At 35.2% G+C, this 27686-nt stretch overlaps 1 protein-coding gene across 2 annotated transcripts in view; it reads left to right on the forward strand.

Annotated features, from left to right (window-relative positions):
• PPP3CB (protein phosphatase 3 catalytic subunit beta) overlaps positions 1-27686 on the forward strand; it is a 45580-nt gene that overhangs the window by 15886 nt on the left and 2008 nt on the right. Inside the window, exons 4-13 of one of the 2 annotated variants that reach the window (XM_085229920.1) lie at positions 3015-3126; positions 4518-4663; positions 11671-11810; positions 11908-11985; positions 12080-12174; positions 13631-13756; positions 15684-15761; positions 20072-20156; positions 21119-21216; positions 26311-26340. In XM_085229920.1, coding sequence (XP_085086046.1) covers positions 3015-3126; positions 4518-4663; positions 11671-11810; positions 11908-11985; positions 12080-12174; positions 13631-13756; positions 15684-15761; positions 20072-20156; positions 21119-21216; positions 26311-26340 — 988 coding nt within the window. The remainder of the gene's footprint in view (positions 1-3014; positions 3127-4517; positions 4664-11670; positions 11811-11907; positions 11986-12079; positions 12175-13630; positions 13757-15683; positions 15762-20071; positions 20157-21118; positions 21217-26310; positions 26341-27686) is intronic. The other variant, XM_085229921.1, reaches the window with a different exon arrangement.

Consider the following 27686-nt stretch of genomic DNA (forward strand, 5'->3'; position numbering starts at 1 on the left):
ATGGAGATTTGCAAATGACTTTTTAGGTCTGCTTTAACATGTAAATGTGTTCTTCCTTGCTCTGCTTCCTCCTATTACAAAGGCCTGCTTACAGGAGGAGTCGCCAGATTTGGACTGTCCTGTTGAAGTCGCCAGACTTACTTGTTTTTCCTCCTCTTTCTGCAGTTGGGTTTTATGACAGTTGAATTCTGTAGCTTTGTTATGTATAAAGTTGCTTCTCTGGGAATATGCATTAAAGTGCATTTGTAAGTTTTTGGAGACCAGGTGAGTTGTGACTGAGAGATCCTTCTCTCACTGTGTTAAAATATTTATCTGTACAAAGAAGATTCCTGTTATATATATAATGTTTTTGAATAATTATTGATATTTTTCTTTGCTAAAATTCTGAGGGTGATTGCAGATATTCCCAAAGGATGACGTGTGTATACCTGCCATTATTTTTTCAGGTATTTTGAATTCAAATAATTTTTAAATTTTCAGCATGTTTATGAAATGTGTTACACATCAGAGATATTCACAGATTCATATCAATTAGTTCCAGATGTATGATTTTTCAGTGAACTACTCTTCTTGAGCCAGCTTGGGATCTCTTCATAGATACCAAATCTAATAGAGTAGCATAACTTTTGAATTAGCGTTTTGCAGTGTTTGGTGTATTTGGGGATTTTGTATTAAAATTACACTGTTCTAATAATGTATGTGTGGGCATGTGTACATGCTGTGAATGACATGCACTAAGGAGTTTTCAGGGACAGCAAACAAACAGCAGATACAACAAGAATGATTGTCTCAAAGTCATTTGTAAGGAAGAATTCCAACATAAATGTGCTGTATATTCATACAGTCTTTGTGGCCTGTTCTTGGTGATTACAAAGAATTTAATTGTTCTTTTCAAGAACTTTTACATAGCAACGATGAACTGTAGTAACAGAACAACTTTTCAAGCATTACGCTTAAGAAAACCTTGTGAACAATGGATGTGCTTGAATATTTTGATTAGAACAGATTCATTTGTTTTATTTTATATTATTATAATTTAAGTTTTAATATAATATTTGGAGTGCTAAATAGATTTGTGGAACATGTGAAAATATGCTAAATATACTCTTGAAAACCAGTCCAGGATTTTTAATATGCTTCTCTTCATTGAGGTGATCTGTGTCTTTTTTTGCTCAAAGTGGCTATTGGAACAGCAGTAAAATATGTGGCAGATTTTCTGAATGAAGTTGAAATGCTGTAAGTACACGGCGGTGGGCCTTTACTTTGCCCACCTTTTCCTGAGAAAGGAAAAAATAATAAATTTAGCCCTTTGCTTCCAACATTTTCCTTAAAAATTAAATTAAAAAATCTAGATAAATTTTTGCTTGCTAATCGTTAATATTTAGGAAATGTGACTTAACCTCCAGATGGAATTTGGGAGTCTTCATGTATGGTTACTTCAAAGTTTCTCTTAGTGACTGGAAATGTAACAAAGCTTTAATAAAATTGTCTGTTCACAGAACAGTGAAGGTAAGATCTTTAAAAGCACGAAGAGTGAAAATTGATTTTTTTCTCTAATAAATTCTTTAATCGGTCTATCCTAAAACATTTTAAATTGCATTGATTCTTCAGTAGTAAGCCATTTTCAATTAAACAAATGCCATCTTTTCTAATGTGAAAATTCACTACATGCTGTACTGTATTTGTATAAAGCAGATACTGGGATCAAGATGGAGTTCTTCCCATAAATATACGCAAGTTCTTCTTTTCTATACTGAAAGTTATAGGACATAGAAAACTATTTTGTATATAATAATAAAAAATACATATGCTGGTATGGGGAACAGTGCAATAAATGTTCTTCTTGACTTAATAGATACCATGCTTAAAATCCCAGCAATTTTGTTTAGTACTTGTTTATTGGCAGAAAGGCACTGCTCTTACACTTGTCTGTTGCAAATCTTTAAGATTGCCAATGTCTATAAATTTTTCATACAAACTGAATAAGCTAAAATATTTCACAATTACAGAATTTGCCAAATGAATTCACGTATTTATCTGATGATTAGCAGTTTTGTCACAAATTGAATGTACTGTGCTGGGAAGTAGTTTTAAAGAGTCCTGGGGACCTTGCAGGACCTCAAGATAATTTGCAGTTACAAAAACATAGAAAAATGATTAATTTGTATATTTTTGCTAAGATGAAAAACCAATAATGAGTTTAGTTGAACTTCTCAGTGGAAGTCCCTGGTGTTTTTTTCAATATGTTTCCTTTATTTTCCTTCTTCCTTCATCTACTTACCATGCTATGCAAAATAACTTTGGAGAATGATAGCTTCAAGGTTCTTATATTGATGGAAAAAAATAGTAGTGACTTGCAGGTGACTTCAAGGTGGTCCAGAACTACTGGGATTAACTTTTTCTGTGCTCAGAAAAAAGCACAGAATTTAAAAATACAAAAATTAGATTTGAAGCTTAAGAAATACCCTTTGGGTGTTCAGGAGTGCTGGATGGTAACACGCTCTAAGTTTCAAGAACTTTGCATGTTCTGCAGCTCTGCCCTGACTGCCTTTGCTACTGATGTTGCAATAATGATCATGTATGAAAATTTACTGTACTACTTTAAATTTACTGCTTGATCAATGAATAAACAAGCAGCATTTCCATTTTTGGGAGGCAGAAATGGTAAATCCTGTCAATTCTTAGTGTAAAAACACCCTAAAAAATATGGATGTCTTTAAATTAAACAGATTTTTCATGGATTTTGTATATCATTTATTTCCACTAGCATATGTCTGCTTTCCTTATGAAATCAGATTCTTTGCACTGAGACATGCATTGCCTAGCTGAAACTGAACAAGCTGCATTGCTCTGGTCCGGAACTGATGTATTGGGTCAGGAGATGTAGTGTTGTATTTTTGTAATGGCATATTGAGCTGTTCTTATATTTGAAGCTGTTGGGATTCTTACTCAAAGTGCCTGAGTAGTAACAGGTTTTAAAGTGTAATCTATTGAATGTCTTTGTTTTCCAACAGTGTGTGCTGTATTTATGGGTCCTGAAAATTCTCTATCCAAGCACGTTATTTCTTTTGAGAGGCAACCATGAATGCAGACACCTAACAGAGTATTTTACCTTTAAACAAGAATGTAAGTATTGCCTAAGCACATAACGTTAGTTTACTTCCCACCTAACGATTTCCAGTCTCATTTTGCTTGAGAGATGTTTGTTAGTATAATGAAAGTCCTGCAAACTTTTGGAAACCCAGCTAACTTCTGTAAAACTGCTTGCTGTTAAGTGTGGCAGTGGAATTAAAATATGTGGAAGGCTGTTGTTTGTAAAGATATGTTATGGAGTAAACTTTAATGCATAAATCCTGGAGAGAAGGAAGTTATTTTGGTTTCTTGGCTGTAATCAGGAGTGTGAAGTAATTTGCTGTCCAGAGTTGTGAAGCTAGCAAGAAAATACCCAGCTGCTGAGTAATTTCCATTCGGGTATTGATTTTAATTATATTACTAAGGTAACTCTTGGTGACATAAGCTGCTCCTGCTTTTGAAAGTCCATATTAGTATTGATGCACTAAAAAATGGAACATTTACTCTGATAAAACTCTCTTCGACAAAGATAGAAGTTATGTGATATAACGTGTAGTCACTTCTTAGCATTTCACTGTAAATGAGAAGTCAAAAACTTCTCAGTACTTTTTAAAGTATGCTATATATTTGTATAGCACAAAACATGTAGATCACTCTGAAGGTAATGCCTCCTATTGCTTTCCATGGAAACTACAACAGATACAAAGAGCACAGTAACACTGTTTTGATAGAGCAAATTCCCAGGTACAAAACACTGTTTTTCAACATATTCATCTCCATTAGCAGTGCGTTTTTGCCAGCAATGAAGAAGACCTGCATGCTGCACTTATAAACATCTGCACCAGTGGAGGCGGCCCACTGTGTAACCACTGCTGAAATGCTCCACCACTGCCTCACTGTGCTCACATCCACTGTTTGGTGTCTCCATAAATGTTCTGCATCGATGAATGTCAATGGGTGTCATTTTTTCCACATGGAGGAATTCAGTTACCTTTGCGTCATACACACTTCCATGTTTGACATTGCTTTTTCAGACTGCCCCTCTGCTGCCATGTGTCACATCACAACATAACGTAACAGAATACTGGTAGGAAGGTTCACCCTCTGCTGTCCTCATAACATCTGCCTCCAGTGTCATGAATCAACATAAAATAGGAGGCATTACTTTTGGAGCAGCTCCCATAGTTCTGTGATTTTATTTATTTATTTTAAATAAAAATAGTTTCTCCACACTTAAACTGTAATAAATGGAAAAAAGTTGTTAGTTCTGGAAGAGAATTTCTTAAAAATGTTCTTGCTATTTTAATGTTTGGAAATGTTCATTTAAACTCAACAGTATTTGTTTTGAGTATGTAATTTGTCAGTTTCACTCTTACATTTATGATTCACTAGACTGCACTCTCTGTGGAACAAAGAATTCTTAATTTGTATTTTCTTTCTTGCAGGTAAAATAAAATACTCTGAAAGAGTCTATGATGCTTGCATGGAAGCTTTTGATTGCCTCCCTCTTGCTGCTCTCTTAAATCAACAGTTTCTTTGTGTTCATGGTGGACTTTCACCAGAAATTAATACACTAGATGACATTAGGAGAGTGAGTATTTTGTGTGTTTGAAACTAAGTGGAAGTACAGGTATTTGTGTGATGATAAACAAATTTACATTTGTGAAGCTGTCAGTTTATTTTCTGTTCTTGTCCATTTTGGAAGTGTAAATCAAGATCTGAAATTGAGACTAAGGGCTTTTATGTGTGCTCCTGCTTGGCCCAGCTAGTGCGTTTTTCATTGTACATCTCACTGGGACAGCTGGAATTGGTGCAGTCCACACACAGAAACTCCTCAAAAACTCAAGAGTTTCTTTCCTAAGACGTATAGTCTTAGGAAAGAGCTTCATATCTAACCTAAATAGAGCTTTTAATTTTTACTAGGTAAGAACTGAAGTTCTTGTGGCTTTCAGGAATAGAAGTTAATTGCAGTCTTGAAATCGTTTGGTAAATCAAATTGCATATTTCACTTCTTCTTATATTTCTTCAAAAAATTATTTTTACTCTCTTGAACATGTGGATTTTTTTTCTGTGTTTTGAAAAAGTGTGAAACTATGTTTACTAGAAAGTTGGGTTGCTATTTAAAATGACAGATTTGGTAGGTATTTACTTAAAAGCTGTACAATGCTTCCCACTATGGGAAAAGTGCTGACTGTATCAGTAAGAGGACTGAAATTTTTTAAAATCTGAATAATTGAAATGGTAGTTAAAAGTGTGCAATTTAAAGGGAAGATGGTTGTGATGACATGTCTTTTTCTAATAAATTTGTTTCAGCTTGCATAGAGTGCTGCTGTCAGATCAAGATTGTATCTGAGAATTTCAAACACAGTTGCTTTCTTCCTTCCGTACTCTTTTTTGACTTATTTTAGTTAACTCAGCTGACATTTTGACTTCTTCCAAGAAAGAGTCCTGATTATTCAGGTTTTGAAAAACTGGCAAACAGCCTGGCATGAGTGTTGTCTTATTGCTAGGTCTTATTTTCAATGTTTGAGTTATTCAATAGGAAATGTTAAAAAAAAAAAAAAAAAAAAGGTAACCAGTTGTTTGAAGACTAGAAATAACAAGTTGAGCAGAATTACTGCGTTCCCTAGGTCCTTCCAGCTAGTGTCTCACTGGGAGGGCAGCGGAGGGGAGACGAGAGGGGAGGAAAGAGTGCTCCCTCGCATTGAATCAGCTGCTTGAATGCATTCTGTGTGGTTTTCCAAAATTACTGTGTATGTCTAGTCATGCCTTTTCTGGTATCTGAAATCCTTGGAGGAACTGGTTATACCAAATAAGTTCTACTGGAAACAGAAACTTCTGAAGGGACCAAAATCATATTTTTTTTCTCTCTTATGAAAAGCTTTTTGGACAAGCGAATCTTATGTAACTTAAGGTGCATGTTCCTTCTGTAAAGGCCTATCAGCTTGTAAGTCGTTATCACTTGTATTGTTGAGAGCCTTTGCCAAAATACACCAGTACTACCTGGTCATGGAAGGCTTATTATCTGTCATGGCTCAGTAGTCATTCCTGTACTTTTTCTCTAAACTACGAGAAGTAAGAAAATTGTACCTTCTTCATTAAAGATGTAAAAAAGAGAAAACAATAATTTATTGATTTTTTTGTGCAGTAGTGATGTTAGTTTTATAACATTTGTGGATATCCTACAGTTTTTAGATACTTAGAGTAATATCCCTAGTACAGTGGCTTTGGTAACTAATGCATTTATGTAAGATTTTTTTCCCCTCCTGTTGGAATTTCTTTTACAATGTAATAAAGGAAATTCTATTTTTAATATATTTTGCATTTTGTGAAAATACAGAGAAAAATGAGGGTGTTTGATTGCATTTTGGTTACAAAAGTGGGTTTTAGAGCTGTGAACCCTTTGAAATGTGTTTCCAGATTACAATACTCAACATTCTGTTACTTGTAATGATTCTTCTGTTGATGGAAATGTATAGTTCTTTTACTTCATAATAGGAATTTTGGTACAAGAAATGGAGGCTATGATTAAAAAAAAAAAATACGGAGTTGAAACTCCAACAGTATTCTCTAGCAGGAAATCTAATTGCTACGCTTGGTATAGAATTGATTGAGTTTTATGGCAACTGTAAGATTAAGTTTTATATTCATAATGAACTTAGATTAAAATGAAATAATTATAAACAATTTCATGGGCCTCCTAGAAGATTTTACATACAAACTGAGTTACAGATCTTAAGGAAGAAGAGTTCCCATTAACCAATTGTGGAAGTTAAAAACTGAAATTATTGCAGTATTTTCAGAATACGTGGAAATATGTATAAATCTCTTCTGAAAGGATTCAGAAGCGTGTAAGTTTGGAAGAAGGTTTCAGATTGCTGAATCAAAGTGTAAGTTTGCAGCAGTTGGTAACAGCTTTTTTGTAGACTTGAATGGGACGTTAACCACAATTTTTGAAGTTGAAATGACGAGTATAGATTGGTGCCTCAGTTATTTTCTTAGAAATTGTTTAATTAATTGTAGCTGATTTTATCATTGCAGCTGGGCATCCTGGCTGTTATTACTTCTCTTCTACTTAGAGCGTAGAAATAGCAATGCTGCTGTAGCATTAGGGGGGGTTGTTACCCCATCAGAATTTTCACAAGCTGAAAGACAAACAGAATCCGAGTGTTACAGAAACTTGTAATTTTGGATCAGTGTTCTGGCTTTCCTCTTTCTTCCTTCAATTTAGGGGTATGAATGTATCTTTTGTATTTTGCTTGATGTGTTTGGAAATCATACCTGTTCCTGTCCTGATTAGTGACAGCTGAAAAGCAGCTGATAGCAGCATAAAATAGAAATAGTTGCTTCTAAGAAAACTTTGGGATTACAGGTGAGATAGGAGAAAAAAAATAAGTTTGTATACATATGGAACAAGGGTATGTTGGAGCTTATTTCAAAAAACATCAAAATATCAGAGATATGGAAAAAGTATGTTCCTAATTTTGTTTTGTACTAATACTTGTAAATATTGATAGCCCCCTTTGTTTCTTTATTTTCTTTTCTTTTATATTGTTTCTTAGAATTGTCTCTGTTGGTTGCACTCCATTTTTACTTCTCCCTCTCCTCAGAATTAGAGGTGCTGTCCAGTTGTATCTCACTTTTAAATTGTTTGGCTTTTGTGGGTTTTTTGTACTGAATTGGACCATTTTGGAGGCTGGAAACATCATTGTATTTCTCTTAGAATATTGCAGTCAAGGAGAATGATGAGAGAGGAGAATAAAATGGTAGAAATAGATATGAAGCATATATACAAGTTCTGTGGTAGAAATGGGAAAATGTATTGTGATGTTTTGCATTTTTCAAGGCAATCTTAACATGAAGATGTCTGTATTGTTTAGAGAGAGCGAAGTGAAAAGGAAAAGCTAGTAAATTGTGCCATTCTGATGAGGCCTTAGCTCTTACTGCAGCACAGATGCAAAGAAAGATTGTCAGAGCTTTCTGGAAAGTAGCATGAAGGAAACTGTGGAAAAACAGTCTGTTAGAAGGGATTGCAATTTATTTTTCTTTTAGTCTCAGTCTTAGAGCTAATCAGGTTTCAAAGTGTCAAGAGAATTTAATTAAAAAGTAATTTTATGTTGGCCTTTACATTTGCTTTTGTAATGCTCGAGGCTACACTAAGATGAGTTATAAGCTTGTGTGTTTATATACATATGTAAAAATCTGCACTGTATATTGCTGCTGATGAGAAGCACGTTTATAAATATAAGACGATGTTGTTAGAAATCTTGCCTTTTTTTGTTTTTTGAAGAATCATGTGGTAACTTGATTCAGTCTTCATGGGTTGGCAGCGGCTTCAGTAGCTGCATTAGAGCTTGGCATACACTGATACTGTACAGGTATTCAAATTAAATTGGTGGTGTAAAATCTCTTCTTATATCTAGGAAAATACCATACACTTGTGATACAAATGTGGTGTGTGAAGCAACTTCTGTAAACATCAAGACAATTGTATACTATTGCGAGCCTTCTGGTTTTTTAGCAGAAGTTCTTATAAGGAGACAGTTCTCTTCTGCAAATTGGTCAGCATCATCATCCAGCACGTGAAGGGAAATCACAGCTTTAAGCAGTTTAGTCATTACTCAGAAATAAAGAAAAATTCTATGTAGATGCAAGTTTTTTTGGATGAACTCCTCTGTCTGTATTATTGACTTTCAGGAAAGTTATTTAACTACGTGAACTAAATAATTCTCATTTCTGGTAGAGGACAGATGTCATAGTGGCCGTGACAGTAAAGCCTAACTGTCAAGATTACTGCAAGTGCAATTTCTTATTTCTGGGAAATTGCAAGTTTGTGAAACTTGTAATATTCTAATTTTTGTCCTGTGAAGTTCATTCACACCGGTGTTACGGCTGTGTTGGTAGAGTGTCTCTTTCAGACACGTGACCATCAATTTAGAGATGCTGCTTTGTTGATTTATACTGCCAAGACTTCTGCTGAAACAATATTCTATGAATCTTGATTTTAAGCCTAGTGATTGATATGGATATGTCTGGATAAAATTGAACTGTCTTTTAAAGAAGAGAGGCAGAGAGATGTATTTTTTTTCCTGATTTATGGTAGATGATCGTTCTTCTGTTGTGTTCTCAGTGACACGTAGGCTTGATCAGTAAAGAGCATTGGAATGTATGGAGCACTCCTAGAAATCTCTTTATAATCCCTTACTTCCTTTCTGTGGTATGCTGAAATTTCCTTTTCTTTAGTAATATTTGACTGCTGCTCTTCTCTGACCTTCATGTGTTTTTTAGAATATTACTACACAATGGTTCTCAAGAAAATTAGGACAGGTTAATTAAAATTGATGTCTGTGTCTTTGAGTATATGACACTTTCGTGAAGGTCTTCTGCTTCAGAGATACAGTAGTTTTAATTTGCTGTACCTTAATCTACCCCCAAGGTTTTGCTACTCCTCAGTTTTTTCATCTGTGTGGAGGTGTGGTACACCCCAGTGCAGCAGCCCTGACTTCTCAGTACCTGGAAATTAATTAGATTTAAATATCTCATGGTCCATTAAAAAATATGATACCTATTTCTCTTCTAACACCAGGCATAGTGATTCTTATCCTTGAAAAAAATTGTCTCAATTCTCAGTTACTTTAATCTTTTTTAGAAATACATTAACTTAATTTGTATTAAGATTCTGCTTTGTCATGGTCACAACGTGCTTGGAAATGGTTATTCATTAATGCTTGTTTTGAGTTGACTTGTCCTTTATTAATTTTTATTGCTGTCACTGCTTAGAGAAACCCTTAAGCTAGTTTTACTGATTTGATATATACAATCTGGGTTGAGTAGAAGTGACATTTTCTTAAATTTTGAAATGTCTTGAGAAATATGCCACTTGGTAGATTATCTAGTGAAGAATAAGCTGATTTGATGTGCATGTAAGTATACTAATTTTTTTACAAGCTGACTTCCTTATTTCAAGAAATGTCTATGTTATTGTTCCAAATGCTATGAGAAACAAGCTTGGAAGAATTGCACAGCTTGCAGCAGCAAAACCTTTTCATTTATAATATCTTCTTCTAACCATTTGGCCAAAGTCATAAGAAAAATTCTTGAACGTTATCTCAAGAAAAAAATTCTTAGAAATGCTTTCTAGACTTTCAGCCTTCTGTGTTGCAGGAAACATCATCAAGAAACAATGAAACTTCCTTATTTGAATGCTTCTGTTACTTTCTAGACCCAATTTTTTTGCTGGAGGTTTAGAAACTTGATGGTTTAATCTACAGAAATTCAGGTACTTGCAGATGTTGATGGACTGATTTCTTCAATCTCAAAGGAATATACAATGCTGGGTTTATCATCCAGTGTGGGAAACGTTAAACCACTGGATTTTTAATATTGAATAAATTCCAACAACAACTTCAGTTAATACCTGCCTTGCCATTATCTGGCAGGAGTTTGTAAAGATCTGGACCTTTCCACTTATGTTACAGGTGGCAGCCTCGGGAGCTCTGATTTTCCAGGGCATGAGAGAGCTTGGCACTACTGCTGGTTCCATATTTGAATGGATTCCTATGGACCGTTAGACTCAAATTCACCAGGTGCTCACCAAACCTCCCTTCGAACCTGTCATGAAGAGTTAAGTGTTCTCTAGTACCATCAAAGTCATCTTCTTTGGTATGGGAGGTAAAGTGAGATAAATGCACTGTCCATCAAAGAACCGTTCCTACATTTCTTGGATAAAATCATCTTGTGAACAAACTCCAGCTACATAAAGATCAAATAAACTTTACATTGAATCCGGGAAAACTGATTTCATTTCTGGGACATCAGAGATTCGTTGAATGTTATTACTTAAGCAGGGTATTTTCCTTTTATGTTAACAAATGGTACTGTCCTTATCACTAGCCCTTTTCACTGTGGTTACCAGCAATGTTATAGGCTGGTAAAACAAGTGTTTCTAAGTGGAAATCTTTTAAGAAGCAACCAGAACAAAAAAAAGGCCCCCCAAAATATACATGGCCCATTACACCAGGGCTATAGTTGAGAAATAGAGTCTGTATGAAAGAAGACCAGGATGGCTGAGATAGTCATCTCTTCATTGTTGAATGATCCATTATGGAGATGACTGCTTCAGGGATTTGGTTTGGGGTTTGGATTTTTTTGGATGATGTATTTAGTTTGTTATAGTCAGTGCTAATTATTCATGCTTTTCTTTTATCATTCCTGTTTTCTGTACTGTTTCTCTTCCTGGCTAATTCCTGGTAGTGTCTCCAGATTGGTAGATGCGGCATGTGCATGAAAAAGGACCATCTTGTTCCTTGCCTGTAACTCAACTTTATATTATGCATATCCATCAGTCTGGAATTTATCTCACTTCTTCTTACAACTAATAAACCTTATTGCTCTTAACAGGTTGGGTTCTTTTGGCATGCCTCTGCTTTATTTCATGACAAGGAGAGAAAAAAAAATACAAAACCTATTTATCTATGATATGGTTGGATTTCATTCTGTAAATGCTTGGTATTGATGGATATGTAGTCTAAAAAACGTATGAAGCTTACAGATTTAACATTCAGAGAATCTTTGTACTCTTGCTTTTTTCTCAAACAGTTAGATAGATTCAAAGAACCTCCAGCATTTGGACCAATGTGTGACTTACTGTGGTCAGATCCTTCAGAAGATTTTGGAAATGAAAGTTCACCAGAGCACTTCAGTCACAATACAGTCAGAGGATGCTCATACTTTTATAGGTGAGAGTATGCTAGAATCTACTTAATATTTTAATACTAAGTCTTCCTGCATATTTTTAGAGGATTTGTTTTACTCACAATTGTTTTCATTTCACAGCTATCCAGCAGTTTGTGAATTTTTGCAAAATAATAATTTGTTGTCAATCATTAGAGCACACGAAGCACAAGATGCAGGGTAAGTATGTCCCTTCAAGAAATAATTCACAATATGAAATGAAAGATAATTGCTTATTCCTGTAAGATGTAAAATAATCTGTTTGGTTTTACAGTTATAGAATGTACAGGAAAAGTCAGACTACAGGGTTTCCATCATTAATAACAATTTTTTCAGCACCTAATTACCTGGATGTCTACAATAATAAAGGTAAGAACTTGCAATTAATAACTATGCAATCATAAAATGAAAATGTGCTGTTAAAATGTCTTACTAAAGAAGCAATCTAATATCAAAAATTTTCTGCCAGTTAGTAAAGAACCAAAAAATCCTGAATAAAAGGTATGTGATGAAGAAGCACATGTGATATACTCATCAGTGGCCTGGATGAAGGGATAGAGTGCACCCTCAGCAAGTTTGCTGATGATGCAGAGCTGCAAGAGGTGACTAACACACCAGAAGGCTGTACTACCTTCAATGAGACATGGACAGGACAGAGAGTTGGGTGGAGAGGAACCTAATGTGGTTCAACAAGGGCAAGTGTAGGGTACTGCATCTGGGGAGGGAATAACTGCCTGGATCAGTATATGTAGGGGGCCTGCTGGAAAGGAGCTCTGAGAGAAGAACCGACATGTTCTGGTGGACAGCAGATTAAAGCCACCTTTTGGTGTGCCCTTGTGGCCAAAAAGACCAGTGTTATTGTGGAGCAATTAAAACGAGTGCAAACAGCAGGTCAAGGAACGTTCTCCCTCTCTAGTCTGCACTGGTGAGGCCACATCTAGAGTACTGCCCAAAGAGATTGTTGAGTCCCTTTATCTGGAGATATTAAAAATTTGCCTGGATGCTTTCCAGCACAAATAGCATTAATTTGAATCCAACACCTCTTGCCTGTTCAGTACATTGAATTTTCTCCTTTCTGCTTCTGAAACCCTCATCTACTCAAATCAAATCACTTATGTAGGGTGATTAACTGTCTAGCGAGTAAGATGAGCTGCTATTACTTGTATCAAAGGTAAAGTAGTAAAGAAAGGAAGTAGTAGTAGTACTGGCTTTCTGTTTTTCTGCCATCTCTATAGATATTTTTAAAAATCCTTTTTTCCATCAGCTATTCCCAGTGTAATGCAAACTTAAGTAGGGAAAAGTACAACCAAGACTTATTTAGGCTTAGAATGCTTCTGGTTGTTTGTTTGCTTTTGCTGTATTTCTCTGTGTTTCCTCTTCTCTTTGATTTTCTGAATTTCAGTGGTTTTATTACACTCTACAACAGGGAATCAGAATGCAGGCTTATATTGTGGGAAGACGCACAGCAAGAGTAAAACTAGAATCTGGATATGCTGCTATTCTGAGTTCAGATTTTGTTAAAGTTGCTGAAATCATACCTTTCCAGGAACTTTCGAAATCATTGCTCATTATGGACTTTTAGTAGGATAGTAGAGGCATAATCTGACATGTAAGGGTGCATTAAACTGCAATGCTTGCAATAAAATACAATCTAAAGTTCTCCATTATATATCTATCATTTAAATACTGCAAAAGAAAGCAGAGTTATCTCTGGGATTACTTTGTCTGTAATATAAAAAAGAAGTAAAACAAACCTGTGACTTTACGTTTGTAGTACTTCATAAGTTTTAAACATTCTTTCAAAAATGTCTGAATTTTATTTTAGCTGCTGTTTTAAAATATGAAAACAATGTGATGAATATTCGTCAATTCAATTGTTCTCCTCATCCTTACTGGCTACCAAATTTTATGGATGTTTTTACATGGTCCTTGCCATTTGTTGGAGAAAAAGGTAGGCAAAAATTACCCACCAATGAATTTTTTTCCTATTTCTCTGTGTGTTGTCAGGAAGGCTTTTTGTTTGGTTGGGTTTTTTAGTTTGTTTGGTTTTGTTTTTTAATTAATTGAATTCATTATTTTTGTGAAAATTTGTATCTGCATTTGTCTTTATTGGATGGAATACATGGATGTTTGATTAGAGAGATTTGGTGAAGTTATTAGACTGATTTGAGGGGTTTTATTTGGCATGTGAAGATATGTTATGTACAACTTGCTCCACAGTTCTGGTTGTTTTCTTCACCTGTTTCAGTGCAAGTAATTAAACTGGATCTAATAAAGCAAAGGTCTTAACAGAAACTATAATTTCCACTAAGGTTATATCTACCTGCATTGTTAAGAATTACTTTTGAGCATCAAATAAAGTTGACATGAAAACTGTTCTTATTCTACAAAAGGCTAGGTCATATATAATTAATAATCTTGTATGGCTATAGATGTAAACTATGTTGAGATGTTCCTATAAAATTTTAACTTTATTAGGTAGTTATAACAGATTGACCTTCATTAAAATAACTTATTTCTGCTATATTTTTCTAGTATAAAATAATTTAGCACAGGTCCTTTTTTTCCCCTCTAGAGTTAATAACTCTAAATCTAGGATAATAGAACTTCAAGTAGTCTCCAGTTAGTAAGCAATGAGGTTAGAGGCTATTGGGATCTATTTAAAATGCTTCCATGACAGGAACTGCTCTTTTCATGAAGGAGATCTGGAAAGCTCTCTACATTTCCTGGAAAAATACTCTAGATATTTATGTATTTATGGTCATTCATACCTAGGATTCTAGATTTGATTATGTTGTCTTTAAGAAGTCCATTCAACACTTCTTTGTTGTTTTTAAACCAAGGACATTTAGAAGGAGATTTTCGTTTCTCCTTGTCTTACTTGATGATGCATTAAATAACCCTTTGCTATTAAAAATGTTCATGTTGTTTATTTTACTTTTGTACAATGCTGATAATGAGACTGTATGCCTAAGACTGCTGAAGTAATGGACCTTGTAATTTGTCTTGGCCTTTGGAATGCGCATACATCAACTTTCAGTGAAGGACATGTCAGTATTGTTTGGTCTACACTTTAAAGTCAGAATTATTCTTCTTACTTCTTCAGCAAAGTAGAGAGTAACTCTTGACCAAGAACAGAGAATAGAATAGCAGATAACACAGGAGTTGTATGAATTAGTCACAAACAAATGTAGGCAGGAAACTACAAAGTTTTTAAACATCTGATTGAACTTCTGGAATGTTTTTCTAAGTGCTTCAGAAGATAGGAGAAGCTTGACCATTTTAAAGAAAAGTCTGATGTATATGTGAAAAGCTGTGTGGTAGAATAATGAGATTCCCAGAGACAGCAAAATTGAGACAAGTTTGAGTATCCACTGTGTCTTTTCAAACTTCCCTTAAACATTGACAAGCAGTTTACATCGTATTTTTATCATAATGTTTTTCTGCCTCGGTGCTTCTGCTAGGTGTCTGCATGTGCCAGGAATGGAATAACCTTCACTTTTTATATATGAATTTGAGTAGTCTCAATATTTTCACATATCAGTAAACTTTGCATAAAATTGAATTGAAATGAAGATTTGCCATGATGTAAAAAAATACTAATGTACAAGAAGATAATTCTTATCTAAAATAATTCCTTGTGAGATGGGAAAGAAAGCCATGTCATGTCTTTGATAGGTGATGTGGTTTTTGACTGCTTTTTCTATGAGCTTTTTAAATTCTGTGACAGCACATGTTTTAGAGACCAGATTGCAGAGAAGAGTTTATCATGTGGGAAGCTCATTCATACAGTTGCTGGTGACTGGTTTCATTTGTGTGCTTGGAAATATTTAAAATTCTTGAGGCAATTAATTAAAGTTTGTTTTTTTCACGTACAGTAACAGAAATGTTGGTGAATGTTTTGAGCATTTGTTCTGATGATGAACTGATGACAGAGGGAGAAGATCAATTTGACGGTAGGGTTTAAAATTAGATATGTTGTTTGTTTTTTTTTCATGGAAATAACTTCTGAAGTAGTAATTAACTTAAAGCGATGTAATATATTACCTGTAATTTGAAGGAAATTGCCTTCAAATTTTTCTTTGATGAGTATGTTGGAGGAGGGAAGGGAATTTTATTTTCGTGTTTGTCATCAAGAAGGAGTAGTTGTATCCTTTGCAAGAATTCTTATATGACATATTTAAAGCTGAAACATTTTGAAAAATTTTCAGAATTTGTTGGTGTTTTATATTTATTGTGAATTTTTTAAGCTCTTTAATTTCTTAATGTCTGCTCTTTGGGGAAGAGTTGATACAGTCAAAAGTCAGATCTAATAGTTCTTATGGCAAAGTACTGTAGAAGAAGTATGAAATAAAAGTTTAAATCTTGGCGCTTGAGTTGAAAGCATAAAAGTTAATGAACTTTGTGTACATTGTGTAACACTGACGTATGTAATAGATAACATCTTGTGAACTGTAATAACAGAGGACTGTTAAGGAGGTGTTTGTAATGTGATGAAGTAACGCTAAAATGGTGATGAAGAGGCATGTAACATTAAGACTTAGCACATCGTCCTTTTTTTTTTCCTACAGTAGTGCTCTCTGTCACATCTGAAAGTTTTTCAGACATCCCTCATTTTATCCAATAACAGAATTATTTTTTGAATTGCTTGATGGTTTGGGGGAAGGAATGAGCATTTTGACAGCCTTTGGGTAACACTAAAAATAATTTAAAAGAGATGTTAGTGACATCATCCAATTCTTAATCTTTGACGATTTTGCGTAAAAATTCAGTAGCAGATTTGTCTTGTGCTTAGGCAGCTATGTGTTTTAGGTTGGAATCCATTGCTTATGAGCCACTTGAACATAGTTGCCATTTAGACTGTTGACAGAAACATGAAAAATTAGAAATAGTCTCAGATGTGATCCTGCAGACAGTGAATTTATGTTTCTTGTGCACGTAATCCTACTGAACTGAAGATAAAGCAATTACACCAAACATCTGCAGGCTAAGGCTTGATGGTGTTCTGCTACGCTAGGATTTAGGTGGTCCAGCCAAAGCGCGCTCATCAGCTGGTTGCATATGCCCTATCTTCAGTACAGTAGTTCCAGTTTCCTTATTTGATTTATTTTATTCTTCTGTCTCCTTTAACAATTTCTTTGCTTGATGCATATCTCTTAATGCCTCCTAGGTACTGTCTATGCTTTATCTTTCTGTGTGAATAATTTTTTTTAACTGTTGACTTTGAAGTTTCACTTGCTTATCATCAAATTTTAACTTATACTCAACAATTCCACTTCTTTTTCAAATAATGCATTTTTAAGTGTTGCAGTTTTGCGTTTTTTTTTTTTTTTCATAGTTCTCCATTCCTTCTTTATTACCATTGCCAAGTTAAATACCTTTATTTTATTTGTCTCACTCATCTTTTTCTCCATCATTCACTTCCTTTTTTTCTGGACTCTCCATCTGAAGAGCGACTCATGTATGGCAATAAAAAAGGTACAGATCAGACAGTAGGAATGTTTTGAAATATGACTTCATAGAACCTGCTGGTACAAGTATTAATGCAGAAAACATTGTTATTGAGAGACGTACAATATTTTATTTTATTACCCATTTTAAAGAGGCATTTATAAAAGTTTATGTATTTTGTTAATCAGAAGTCATATTCCAAGACATCTGTCTTTCTGTGCATGAATCTTTCCTCCTTTCTTCCATTCCCTTTTTTTTTTTTTTTTTTTTTGGTAGAATTTCATTCTTTTACCTATTTCTAAAATTATATCTTTGGTCCTGCATGTGTAGGGAGCATTCAGTCCTCTGTTGTGCTTTTTTAAAAATTTCATTGTGAGCATTTTCTGAGATTGTGCATGGAATGTGTTGATAGTGTTCCAAAACCTGGCTTGTATAGTACTTTAGCTTCCTTCAATTGAGATATCAAGAAGGTACTTTTGATTGTCTATGCAATTTTGAAGATGACTTGATGCAAAATTTAAGAAGTCATCTACTCATTTAAATTCTGAGTCTGTCACCCACTTTTCAGAAATCCCAGGGTGGATATTTCTGTGCAGGAAAATTCTTCTGGCTGTTACTTACCTTATAGTCTGTTTGCTCTCTGTATATATCTGCCACTTCAAAGAATATTTCTCATTTGGTGTATTAGGTCATAAGGTTTCTTGCAACATTTACATTAATTCTTTGGAGTGTAACAGTATGAGTATTATGGAACTCCCATGGAGGAGGCATTAGGAATGGGCAGTGGGAGAGTTCTGTCATATCCCCTCTAGTTTAGGGTGTAATCAAGACACTCTCCTGCAAGCGGATGCTACTTTGCTGTTCTAACACTGAACAAACCAGGGTTTAATAGTGCTGCTGCCTGGAATAATATATTTGGCCTTTTGTCTTGGCTGTGCTCCCTCTGAAAGGCTGGAACAGCATAGGATCATTTAAAAACAATACCAGCATTTCTCCTTTAATGGCGTAGTGACTTATCAGATTTGAGATATGGGCACCAGCAGCACCTGTAATCGGCTCAGCTTGTGCATTACAGCCCTGCAGCAGTGGCCTTCAAGGAGTGAGCAGGTGAAGGCAGGAGGAAAACTGAGAGAAATGATGGAGAGAGAAAACATGGAAAATGTGTGGACCCTTATTTAGCTCCACCTTTTTCAGAAACTCTGAAAGACCTCTCTTCACAATCTGGATCTCATACTGCTCTTTAATAATATTCAGAGAGAGAAAGTAAGGACATCTCAAATGTTAAAAATCCAGATAAGTTATCTCCATTAAAAATAAAAATTTTTGGCCTATTCCTGCATTTTTTTTTCTTGGCCCACCACTTTTTTTGGTGTCTGAATTTCATCAGTGTTGTTCCTTTGTCTAAAAACGCTTTGCTTAGTTGTTTGTGGGTTTCTTCATTCCATTTCAGCGGGTTGGCAGATAGTTGCCATACCCCAGGGTTCTTTCATTGTGTTTGCACAGAGGTCTCTTCCTGCCTTTTTTCTCTTGTATTTTCTTTGGTTTGGTGTTCAGGATGGGAAGTCCATCCACTCTTGTGTGACAGAAAGCCTTGTGTTCTTGCAATGGCGATCTAAAAATCTGACAGTTGTGCTGTTTTGGTGTCCCCACATCTGCCTGTACTGTTTAGGGGACCTGGGCTGTCCTCAAAAGGAAAGGAGGATGAATTTGGCCTTTTCACATTGAACAAAAATAAATGTCGAAGAAAGGCACTTCTGTTTTTATATCAGTGCAGGCAAAGGCAGCTCTCACTTGAATCCAAAGCCTCTTTCAGAGTTATCTTCACTTTTATCTATTACAAATGGCATTTCTCTGCTCTGTGGAATATGCAATAGTTATTCCATGCCTTTGGTATTAGCAATTTCTGCAGATGATGCAAACCCAAGGTGACATAGAACATAGAATTAATCAGTAAGAAAAGTTACACTGCAGTTCTTTGGCATTTTAGTTCAGTTTTTAGTGAATGCAGGTGTATGTTTTGGGGAATTGACATAAAATCAAGCAGATCAGCATGTTTTCTCTCAGTCAGCTGTGCAAGAATTAGCAATTATCTTTTTTTTTTTCCTTACTATATCTTTTACTTCTGTGTCAAGTTACATTTTGATATACAGAGATGTCAGAAAGTGATTTCTAGCCTTTTGATGTCTAAAGAGGAGCTACAGGAAAGAAGGGGACAGACTCTTTGACAGGGTGTGTGGTTATAGAACAAGGGGAAACGGCTTCAAGCTTCGGGAGGGCAGGTTTAGGTTGGAAGTAAGGATAAAATCTTTCACAGTGAGGATGGTGAGGCACTGGAACAGGTTGCCCAGAGATGTGGTTCATGCTCCATCCCTGGAGACTTTCAAGGCAAGGCTGGGCCAAGCCCTGGGCAACCTCATCAAGCTGTGCATGTCCCCATTTGTTGCAGGGGATCTGGACTACATGACCTCTAAAGGTCCCTTCCAACTTTTAAGGATTCTAGGGTTCTATAAAACTTAAGCAAAGGAATTAAGGTAGTTACTACCCTGTAACAATGATGTTAGTTTAGATGCTTGCCAGCTTGATCAAATCTTTGTGAACATCCTGAACTTTTCTCTTGTGTTTTGTAGACACAGAAGTTGTTACGGTTTTGGTAGTATTCTGAATTTGTATTTGTAATATTGTGTCCCCGAGTGTTGGGTACTGACCTCCTGGGAAGAGTACTGAACTTAAGTACTGGTGCTGAATTTGATACACTCAAAAATGGCAGCTTTGTAAATACCAACGAGCTTGAGACTCTCTCTTATTCCATTGAAAGTAGGTACAGCTGCTGCACGGAAAGAAATAATCAGGAACAAAATTCGTGCAATTGGCAAGATGGCAAGAGTCTTCTCTGTTCTCAGGTATTTGAGTTGTTTCTGCTTTCCTAAAATCCTTCTTAATCTGTGTGTGCTAGGAAAACACATTTCTGTTCCAGGATAATAGATACCAGACATTTTGTCGGGGAGGTCATTGCACATTAGAATCTCATTCTGCATGTTGGTGTACCCCATTGATGTTGGTACTTTTGGTTAAATAATATTTTTTGGTTGTTAGTTTTTGAGACACGTCCAGCCATTTGGTTTAGTGGGTAATATTGGCAGTAGGTGGGTGGTTGGACAGGATGGTCTTAGAGATCTTTTCCAACTGTAATGATTCTGTAGATTGACTACAACAGTGAGAAAGACAATACCAAAATAGAGATACTGAAATGAAAAGCGTGAAAGAGAAGGTCCGGGCAGGCTGTGAAAATGTCTGTCATAGCAGAAAGTTGAGGACTTGTTTTGTTTGTTTTTCTTCTGTTGTTTTGAACTATTGTTTGATCCCATTTTCTTGTACCAAGCTAGACAGAGATTGTATTTACTCAAAATATAGTATGCTTATAGTGTATCAGTATGTTATAGTACTTGCATAGTGTATCTATGTCTTTCCACAGAGCATAAGTATTCAAACAGGGTTAATTTTTTGAAATTGGTGTCTCCTGGAGCATAGATGCTTTTAGTGAAACTGTGGGTTGTTTTATGGTGCTGAGTTACATTCAGTACCTCGTGAGGCATTCGCTGCTACATTCAGAGCTAATAAGTCTGCATGTGAATTATTGCTCCTACGTTGGTTCAAAAGTAATCAGTATTTGTAATTTCTAGATGCCAGAGAGACAAGTATGGCATAGAAATATTTTCCTCTTTCTAGTTGATTGAATTTGAATTTGCATCAGTCTTGACATGCATAAAGCACAGCAAAAATAGGCCCTCCTTCTCCCCAGTAGAGAATACCAGTTTTCATGAGCAGATACTTACATTTTCATTACTGTTTTCTCTTACACCAGGGAGGAGAGTGAAAGTGTGCTGACACTCAAGGGTTTGACTCCCACTGGAATGTTACCTAGTGGAGTGTTGGCTGGAGGACGACAGACCCTGCAAAGTGGTAATGATGTTATGCAACTTGCTGTGCCTCAGATGGACTGGGGCACATCTCACTCTTTCGCTAACACTACACATAATGCATGCAGGGAATTTCTTATGCTTTTCAGTTCTTGTCTTAGCGGCTGATACAGGCGGAATGTTATGTGTTAATCAGGCAATGTGAAATGGATACTTAACCAGGGTATAAAACTAAAAGCAAATGAGTTAGCGGTGTCAGGCCACAGTTTTCAGGCTTTGAGCATCCTCAGTCTACAATTTTTCAGGTGGTGCAGATGGGGTGCCCTAGTAGATCTGGTGTTAAGATATTTGGTCGTAACAGATACAAAAATTGCAATGTAATTTTGCATCCTTGTCTGCTTTCCGTGAAAATGACTTTACTATGTATCTGTTAGTATTTTCATTGACAGTGTCAAATTCTCACTGGTACCCATCCTAACAAACGACTACAGGCTGCAGAGTTCCATTTTACACTCCATTGATAGATTGAAATGTGCTTCGTTTTGTACCCTGGTAATTAATGCCAAAGTTTGTTCTCTATGTTGTTTGTCAAATGTTCTATGTATAATTGACCTCCCTGAATTGTCCTTGTAACATGCTGTTTCCTTCCTCTGCAGATGTAGCTGCTTTCTTAGATCTGTCTGTCTCTCTCTAGGTATAGATGTATGTCTGTATAAGTGTTAAAATTAAACCACTATCCCAGACGCTTGTCTGTCTCTTGATGTAGAAGCAATGTTGTAGCACCTTGTTTTTGAGGTTTGCTGCATTTGCTGCTGCACATTGTCTGTGCATTTTGAACAATAATGTACTTGAAAATTATTCAGTAATTGTTATAAAATCAGTTGAGAATAAAGGGATTGAATTTAAAACTTGTAAATAAATCAAAATAAAAGGGTGTTACTAAGTGTGCATATATTTTTTTGCATGAAAATAAAAAGAACTCTATACAAAATACACCTGTAATCTGGCTCATTGAATATTTTGTAAAAGTTTTTTTTTTTTTTTTTTAGTTTGTTGAATCATTGGATCATATTTTTCATGAGGCCCATAAATGATTAGCTAGGCTTAGAGACAATGCTGTGAGATTGTACCAAATGTATTACAAGAATGAAGTCCAGGTTTGGTTGCAGTGGTGGATAACTAAAATAGATCCATCTGAAAGTGGACTTCATATCAGCAGCACTCAACATAATATATTCAGACTTTTTATTTGCTATCCTCAAGATTTAATAGAAAGTATAAAACAGTTGTGTTTGACCACTGAATTTTATAGCTATTGAAGGATTGTGATATATTGATTAACTGAATAACATTTTTACACAATCTGTTTTGCAAGAGTAGCTGCTTTTCTAGTTCTGTGATTTAGGCTGTTTATTTGAATATTTTTAAATTTTCTATTAGATTTTTTTGTTGCTGTTTTTTTTAAACCCTTTCACTACATTTGCTATTAAACAATCAAAGCTGTTCTTTTATAGCTTTGAAACATGAATGTCTCATTTTAAGTCATTTCTCAGTGGACATATAATGTCTACAAGTAAATTTATATGTCCAGTGTATGTATGTGATTGTTTTGTGAATGTCTATAACAAGAAGTGGTGTACGTTTCCTAATCCATCCAACTATTCCAAAAGCATATGTTCTAGTTTTAATTTTCGTTGTTTAATAAGATACTTTATTATGCTTAAAAAAATGAGTTTGTACTCCTCTCACTCATTTAACAGATTTTTAACCATGTTACATTGCAAATATTAGAGAGGATCAAACTGACTAGAAAATTTTTTTAACATAAAGCATACAGCTTTCTAGCATTACTGAAAATGTGGGATGTTTGGAAAGTATGCAAAATGCATTTTGGATTTTTGTGGGTGTTTTTTTTTTTCTTGACTAGAATTTCTGATGGCAATATTCCTTGATGCATTACATTAATATACATCATTTGTTCAATCACGCTGATGTGCTAAATATCTCCTACTGACTGTCAGTTCTCCTTAATTCCAGTAACTTTGTTTTTACAGATAAGGATTTTACTCAGTTTTCGAAAAGAACTTTTCAGATTTGTTACACTTAGTTGCAGAAGTAGAAGTAAATCAAAAATAAAATAAAGCTTCACTAATTGATACTTTACCATAACCATCACATCAGTGAATTCATATTCTCAGCAGAAATGTGGTCACTGATAGTAAGATTTCCTACTACAAATTTTTACTTACTTTTTGAAATATATTGCACTGTGTTGATCAATAGGCTATCAATAACTATCTCAAATCTCTAGATTTGAGAAAACAAAATCCATTGCTGTACTACTTTTGCTTATCCCATTTTATTCACAATCAAATTTGCTAAGATCTAAGCGGGCTGTTTACCAATACATTTGTAAAAAGCTGTGGAAGTTATAAGGAATGGGAGTATGTGTTTACATTCCTCTCAAATGTTAGCAGCTACCGCTGCTGTTGGAAGCATCTGTTCAGCCAGGCCTCCTGTGCTTCATAAGGAGCAGGCCGTTCCCATAGAAGTGGAGGCTGGAGGCATTGACATGGTGCTGCGTGGGGCACCAGAAGTAGTAGTCAATTGAATTGAGCTGCTCTGTGGGAAATGGTTGAACGGATTCTTACCGATGAACAGATGAATCTGAGGGTAAACTAGAAATTTGAACTACAGTAAAAAGGGTTAAACAAAGACAAATCCATTTTTAGAAGGTAATTTTGAAAAATTAATGCAAAATTGGCAACCTTGCTCACAGCAAGGGGGGTTGAAACTGGATGATCATTATAGTCCTGTTCAACCCAGGCCATTCTATGAACTACATCCTATGGAAAAAGTCTGTTTTTTGTTTTTCTTTCCCATAAATGTACGGATATATTTTTTAAAAAGAATCAGTGATTATTTCCCGTTAGCTTTAATGTACTAGGATAAAAATAGACCTTGAGAAATGATAGCCTCTTTGTATACCTCTAAATTCTTTTCATATGTTGGCAAGGATTTTGTGTCAGATCTGTCCCCTAAGTAAAGCGGGGGGAAGGTTGGAATTAAGGATGGAAATGCCATTGGGTTCCTTCAATTTTGTCACTTAAAATTTACTGTGAAAGTGAATTTTCAGAACAAAGAGTTCTAGTTTAACTAATATGTTAGTGTAATACAAAATTTATTCTAGGTTAATCAGGACTTATGAAGGTTATAGTTTTAATCTAGAGGTACCTGCAAAAAAGAATCCAACAAAATTATTTTCCAAATTGAGTCTTTACGGTGTGTTTTTTCAAATGCTTGCATTTTCCAGTCAGTTTGTTCTTTTGTGTCAAGGTGAAAGTTACCTTTTTCTTAAGTGCATTGTATATTGCAACATACTTTCGGAACTAAAGTAGTACTAGTAGAATGACTTAGGTGTAAATTTTCAAATCTGTATTTATGACCAAGCTACATAATTTACAGAGATAAATCAGTATTCGTGATCTTTTCAGGAAAAGATTGAAAACAAAGACTTCAAAGGTAACAGGAAATGGTGGAAAGAGGTGTTTTTTCTCACATAGTTTTGTACCTATATGGCAAATTGGTTATATCTTGTTTTCAGTGATATTTTAAAGAATTCTTAAACTAATTTGTTTTTACAAATTGAGAAAGTTTATTTTCCCTAATGTAAACATAAATTGCCATTCATTCCAGTGGATTTTTGATATAACTCTGGGATTGCCCTTGCTCCTTTAGAGTTGTGTAGGGTTATTATTATTTTTGTAACTGGGAATGTGCAGAATGTAGAAGTTAAAAATGCTGCATTATTCTTATGTATTCCGCAGTATTTTAATAGCAATTGAAGCAACTATTTTTTTTTAAAGAGTATCTCAGTGGAAATGAAGGTTTTATGTAACGTTAAGGCAGAGTGTAGGCAGCTGATACATCTGCTGTGTCTGGTTTGTGTTGGCCAGGAAATGAGAAGTACTAAACTTAATTCACTTGGACAAATTCTGTTCTAACACCATCTTTTCCAAAATTGCTAGTTTTCCTAGCATTCACTTCAATATAGGTAAACCTACTTGTGTGGTGCTTAATATCCATTGTTGTTCATCTGTACCTAGCACTGCGCAAGTAGGTTTACTGCTAGGTACTGTTTTCAATTAGAATTTATTAAATTAGGTGATTAGAGGAATGGCAGATGGAAGGGGAGGCAGTAAGTTGTTAGCAACATTGAAACTCAGCTACAGTTTAGATCTTAGTTACAAGTATTTTGCGTGACTGGTCTGCCCAAGTAGGTTATTTTGATTTTGATATCCTCATAACCTTACATTATAGCTTTGACTTCTAGATCGAAAACAATAAGCAACAGAAAAATCTCACACCTCAGAAACTACCACATTAGTCATGGTTACTTATTGCAGTAAAGCCAGTAAGCTAGATTTTTCTTCATGTTCATGTAACATGAAGTTATCCACCAAGACTGTTACAACCAGACCTCTTCATGCTCTAGGCTTTGTTGTTGGTTCAACTAAGCAATTTATGAGACTTTGTAAATATGACTTGCTAGATTTGTCTTTTATAGTTTAAATTTCACAGTTCAGTTCCCAGGGATACTCATTTAAGCGTAAAATATGGTGAGAAATTGAAGTACAAGTTTAACTTCAGGGAGTTAACCGTAAAAATAAAAGTATTTTCTTATTAGCAGAACACTGATAGTGTTACATTAGACCATCCTGCTTGGTAATTTAATGAAGCTCACTAATACATTTTAATCTTCAGAAAGTTAATCCCAAATAGATTTTCTTTTTAACCGTACCACAACTTTAACATTAATTGACATCTTGTGTTGCTTTCTTTAAAGGAAAAAATAATAATCTCATAGAAATGTACAGTTTAAAACATAAATGAAGTTCCAGTAATCAGTGTTTCTCTTGGTATACTTTGACTTGATAAATTGTAATAGTTAAAATGTAGGAGAAGTTTCACTTAAGCTTAAAAACAACCCCCAGAACCTTAATTATAATTTTAAATAATTTTAATCTAATCTGGCGTAGCATTCTATATTAAATTGATCATTGCCTTTTCTGCTGTGCGATATTACACTCTTCATCTTTCTCATTCATTTTGCATGCATCTGCTCACTTCTGTACAGCCACTGTAGAGGCAATTGAGGCTGAAAAAGGTATGATCAGAGTCTTTGCCATTGGCAGAGATCTGTGGTGTCTGGGAGGGAATTCAAAAGTACTGTGTGGGTGTGTTTTACTTTCAACTTGCACAAGCAGAGATGAATCAACTGTATTGATTCATCCCTTTTACATGTAACATTCATTTCTGGCTCCAGGATGATGATTATCTTTAATATTTTAGGGATGTTCTTGGGTTTTTTTTTTGTTGGTTTTTTTTGTTTGTTTTTACAAAATATGCAGTAGGTTTTTGTATAATAGCATGTTGTGATACGTGGTGTTGTCTTGAAGTCGTTATAATGATAGTGTTTAGTGTTTTTTTTTCTGCATTCAACTGCAAGATTTTGTTTGGGGGGCTGGTTACATATGGAAGGAGGGTTATTTATGCATGCTTTTCTCATAAAATCTATTTTTAATGGTTTTGAACATATATATTTTTTTTCAATTTCCGTAACACATCTGATAATGCAAGACATACAAATGTAATGTGTTTTTTTTTCCTGTGGATTTTATACATAATTTGATGACCAGATTTATTTCTAGTATATATGCCATCCTGCCAGTACAAGGCATATTGAACTCCATGGATTATTGGTGCTTCTGTGCTAAATAAGCTGTTGTCTGTGCACCCTTTTTAGCTGTGTTGAGTAAACTGCCATCCAGTTATTTGGTATTCAAGTACTCAACTTCAGACTGTTGAAGTTTTTTCAAAGATGCTTTAGTTTCCTCTTGCTCAATATTCAGTGAAGTGAATGACAAGCAGCATAGCAATTGGGAGAGCTGCCTTTATGTGCTTTCAGATTTGGTTGTGAAGCACTAATTAATAACTTTATCATTTGTTTTTTAATTAAGGAAGTCAGATCTCCAAAACTATAAACAAGGGCCGTATTCTGTTCTCTCACACACATGTAAGATGTTCCATTGTTGTGAGTGAAAGCTGTGCTCATGTCTCCAAAGAATTATTTCATCCCAAAGGACTCAGTCTTACTATGAGGCTAACTGTTTTCAGGTCTGAAGTAAACTACAGACCTCGTTCATTAAAATAATCAGTAGAAAAATAATACTTGTTTTCTATATGCATCTTAAATACGCATGTATTTAGATGACACCATTGTTAAACGCAGTGCTAACCCAGTGACTGTGGTCGTGTCCATTTCCATCATCCACGCGATTAGCACAGAATGTGACCCATATCCTGCAGTTTTGCCTGCATGAAAACCGCAGGATCAGGCCATCAACGTGTATGCAGGACGTAAATCTCTGATTACTTTTGAGACCCTTTGCTTCTTTGCCTCCACTGCACTCGCTGTGCTGCTTACATCTCACTGGCGTTCCCCTGAGACAC

The sequence above is a fragment of the Meleagris gallopavo genome, chromosome 8 (assembly GCF_905368555.1).
Source record: "Meleagris gallopavo chromosome 8, MGAL_WU_HG_1.1, whole genome shotgun sequence".
Lineage (NCBI taxonomy): Eukaryota > Metazoa > Chordata > Aves > Galliformes > Phasianidae > Meleagris > Meleagris gallopavo.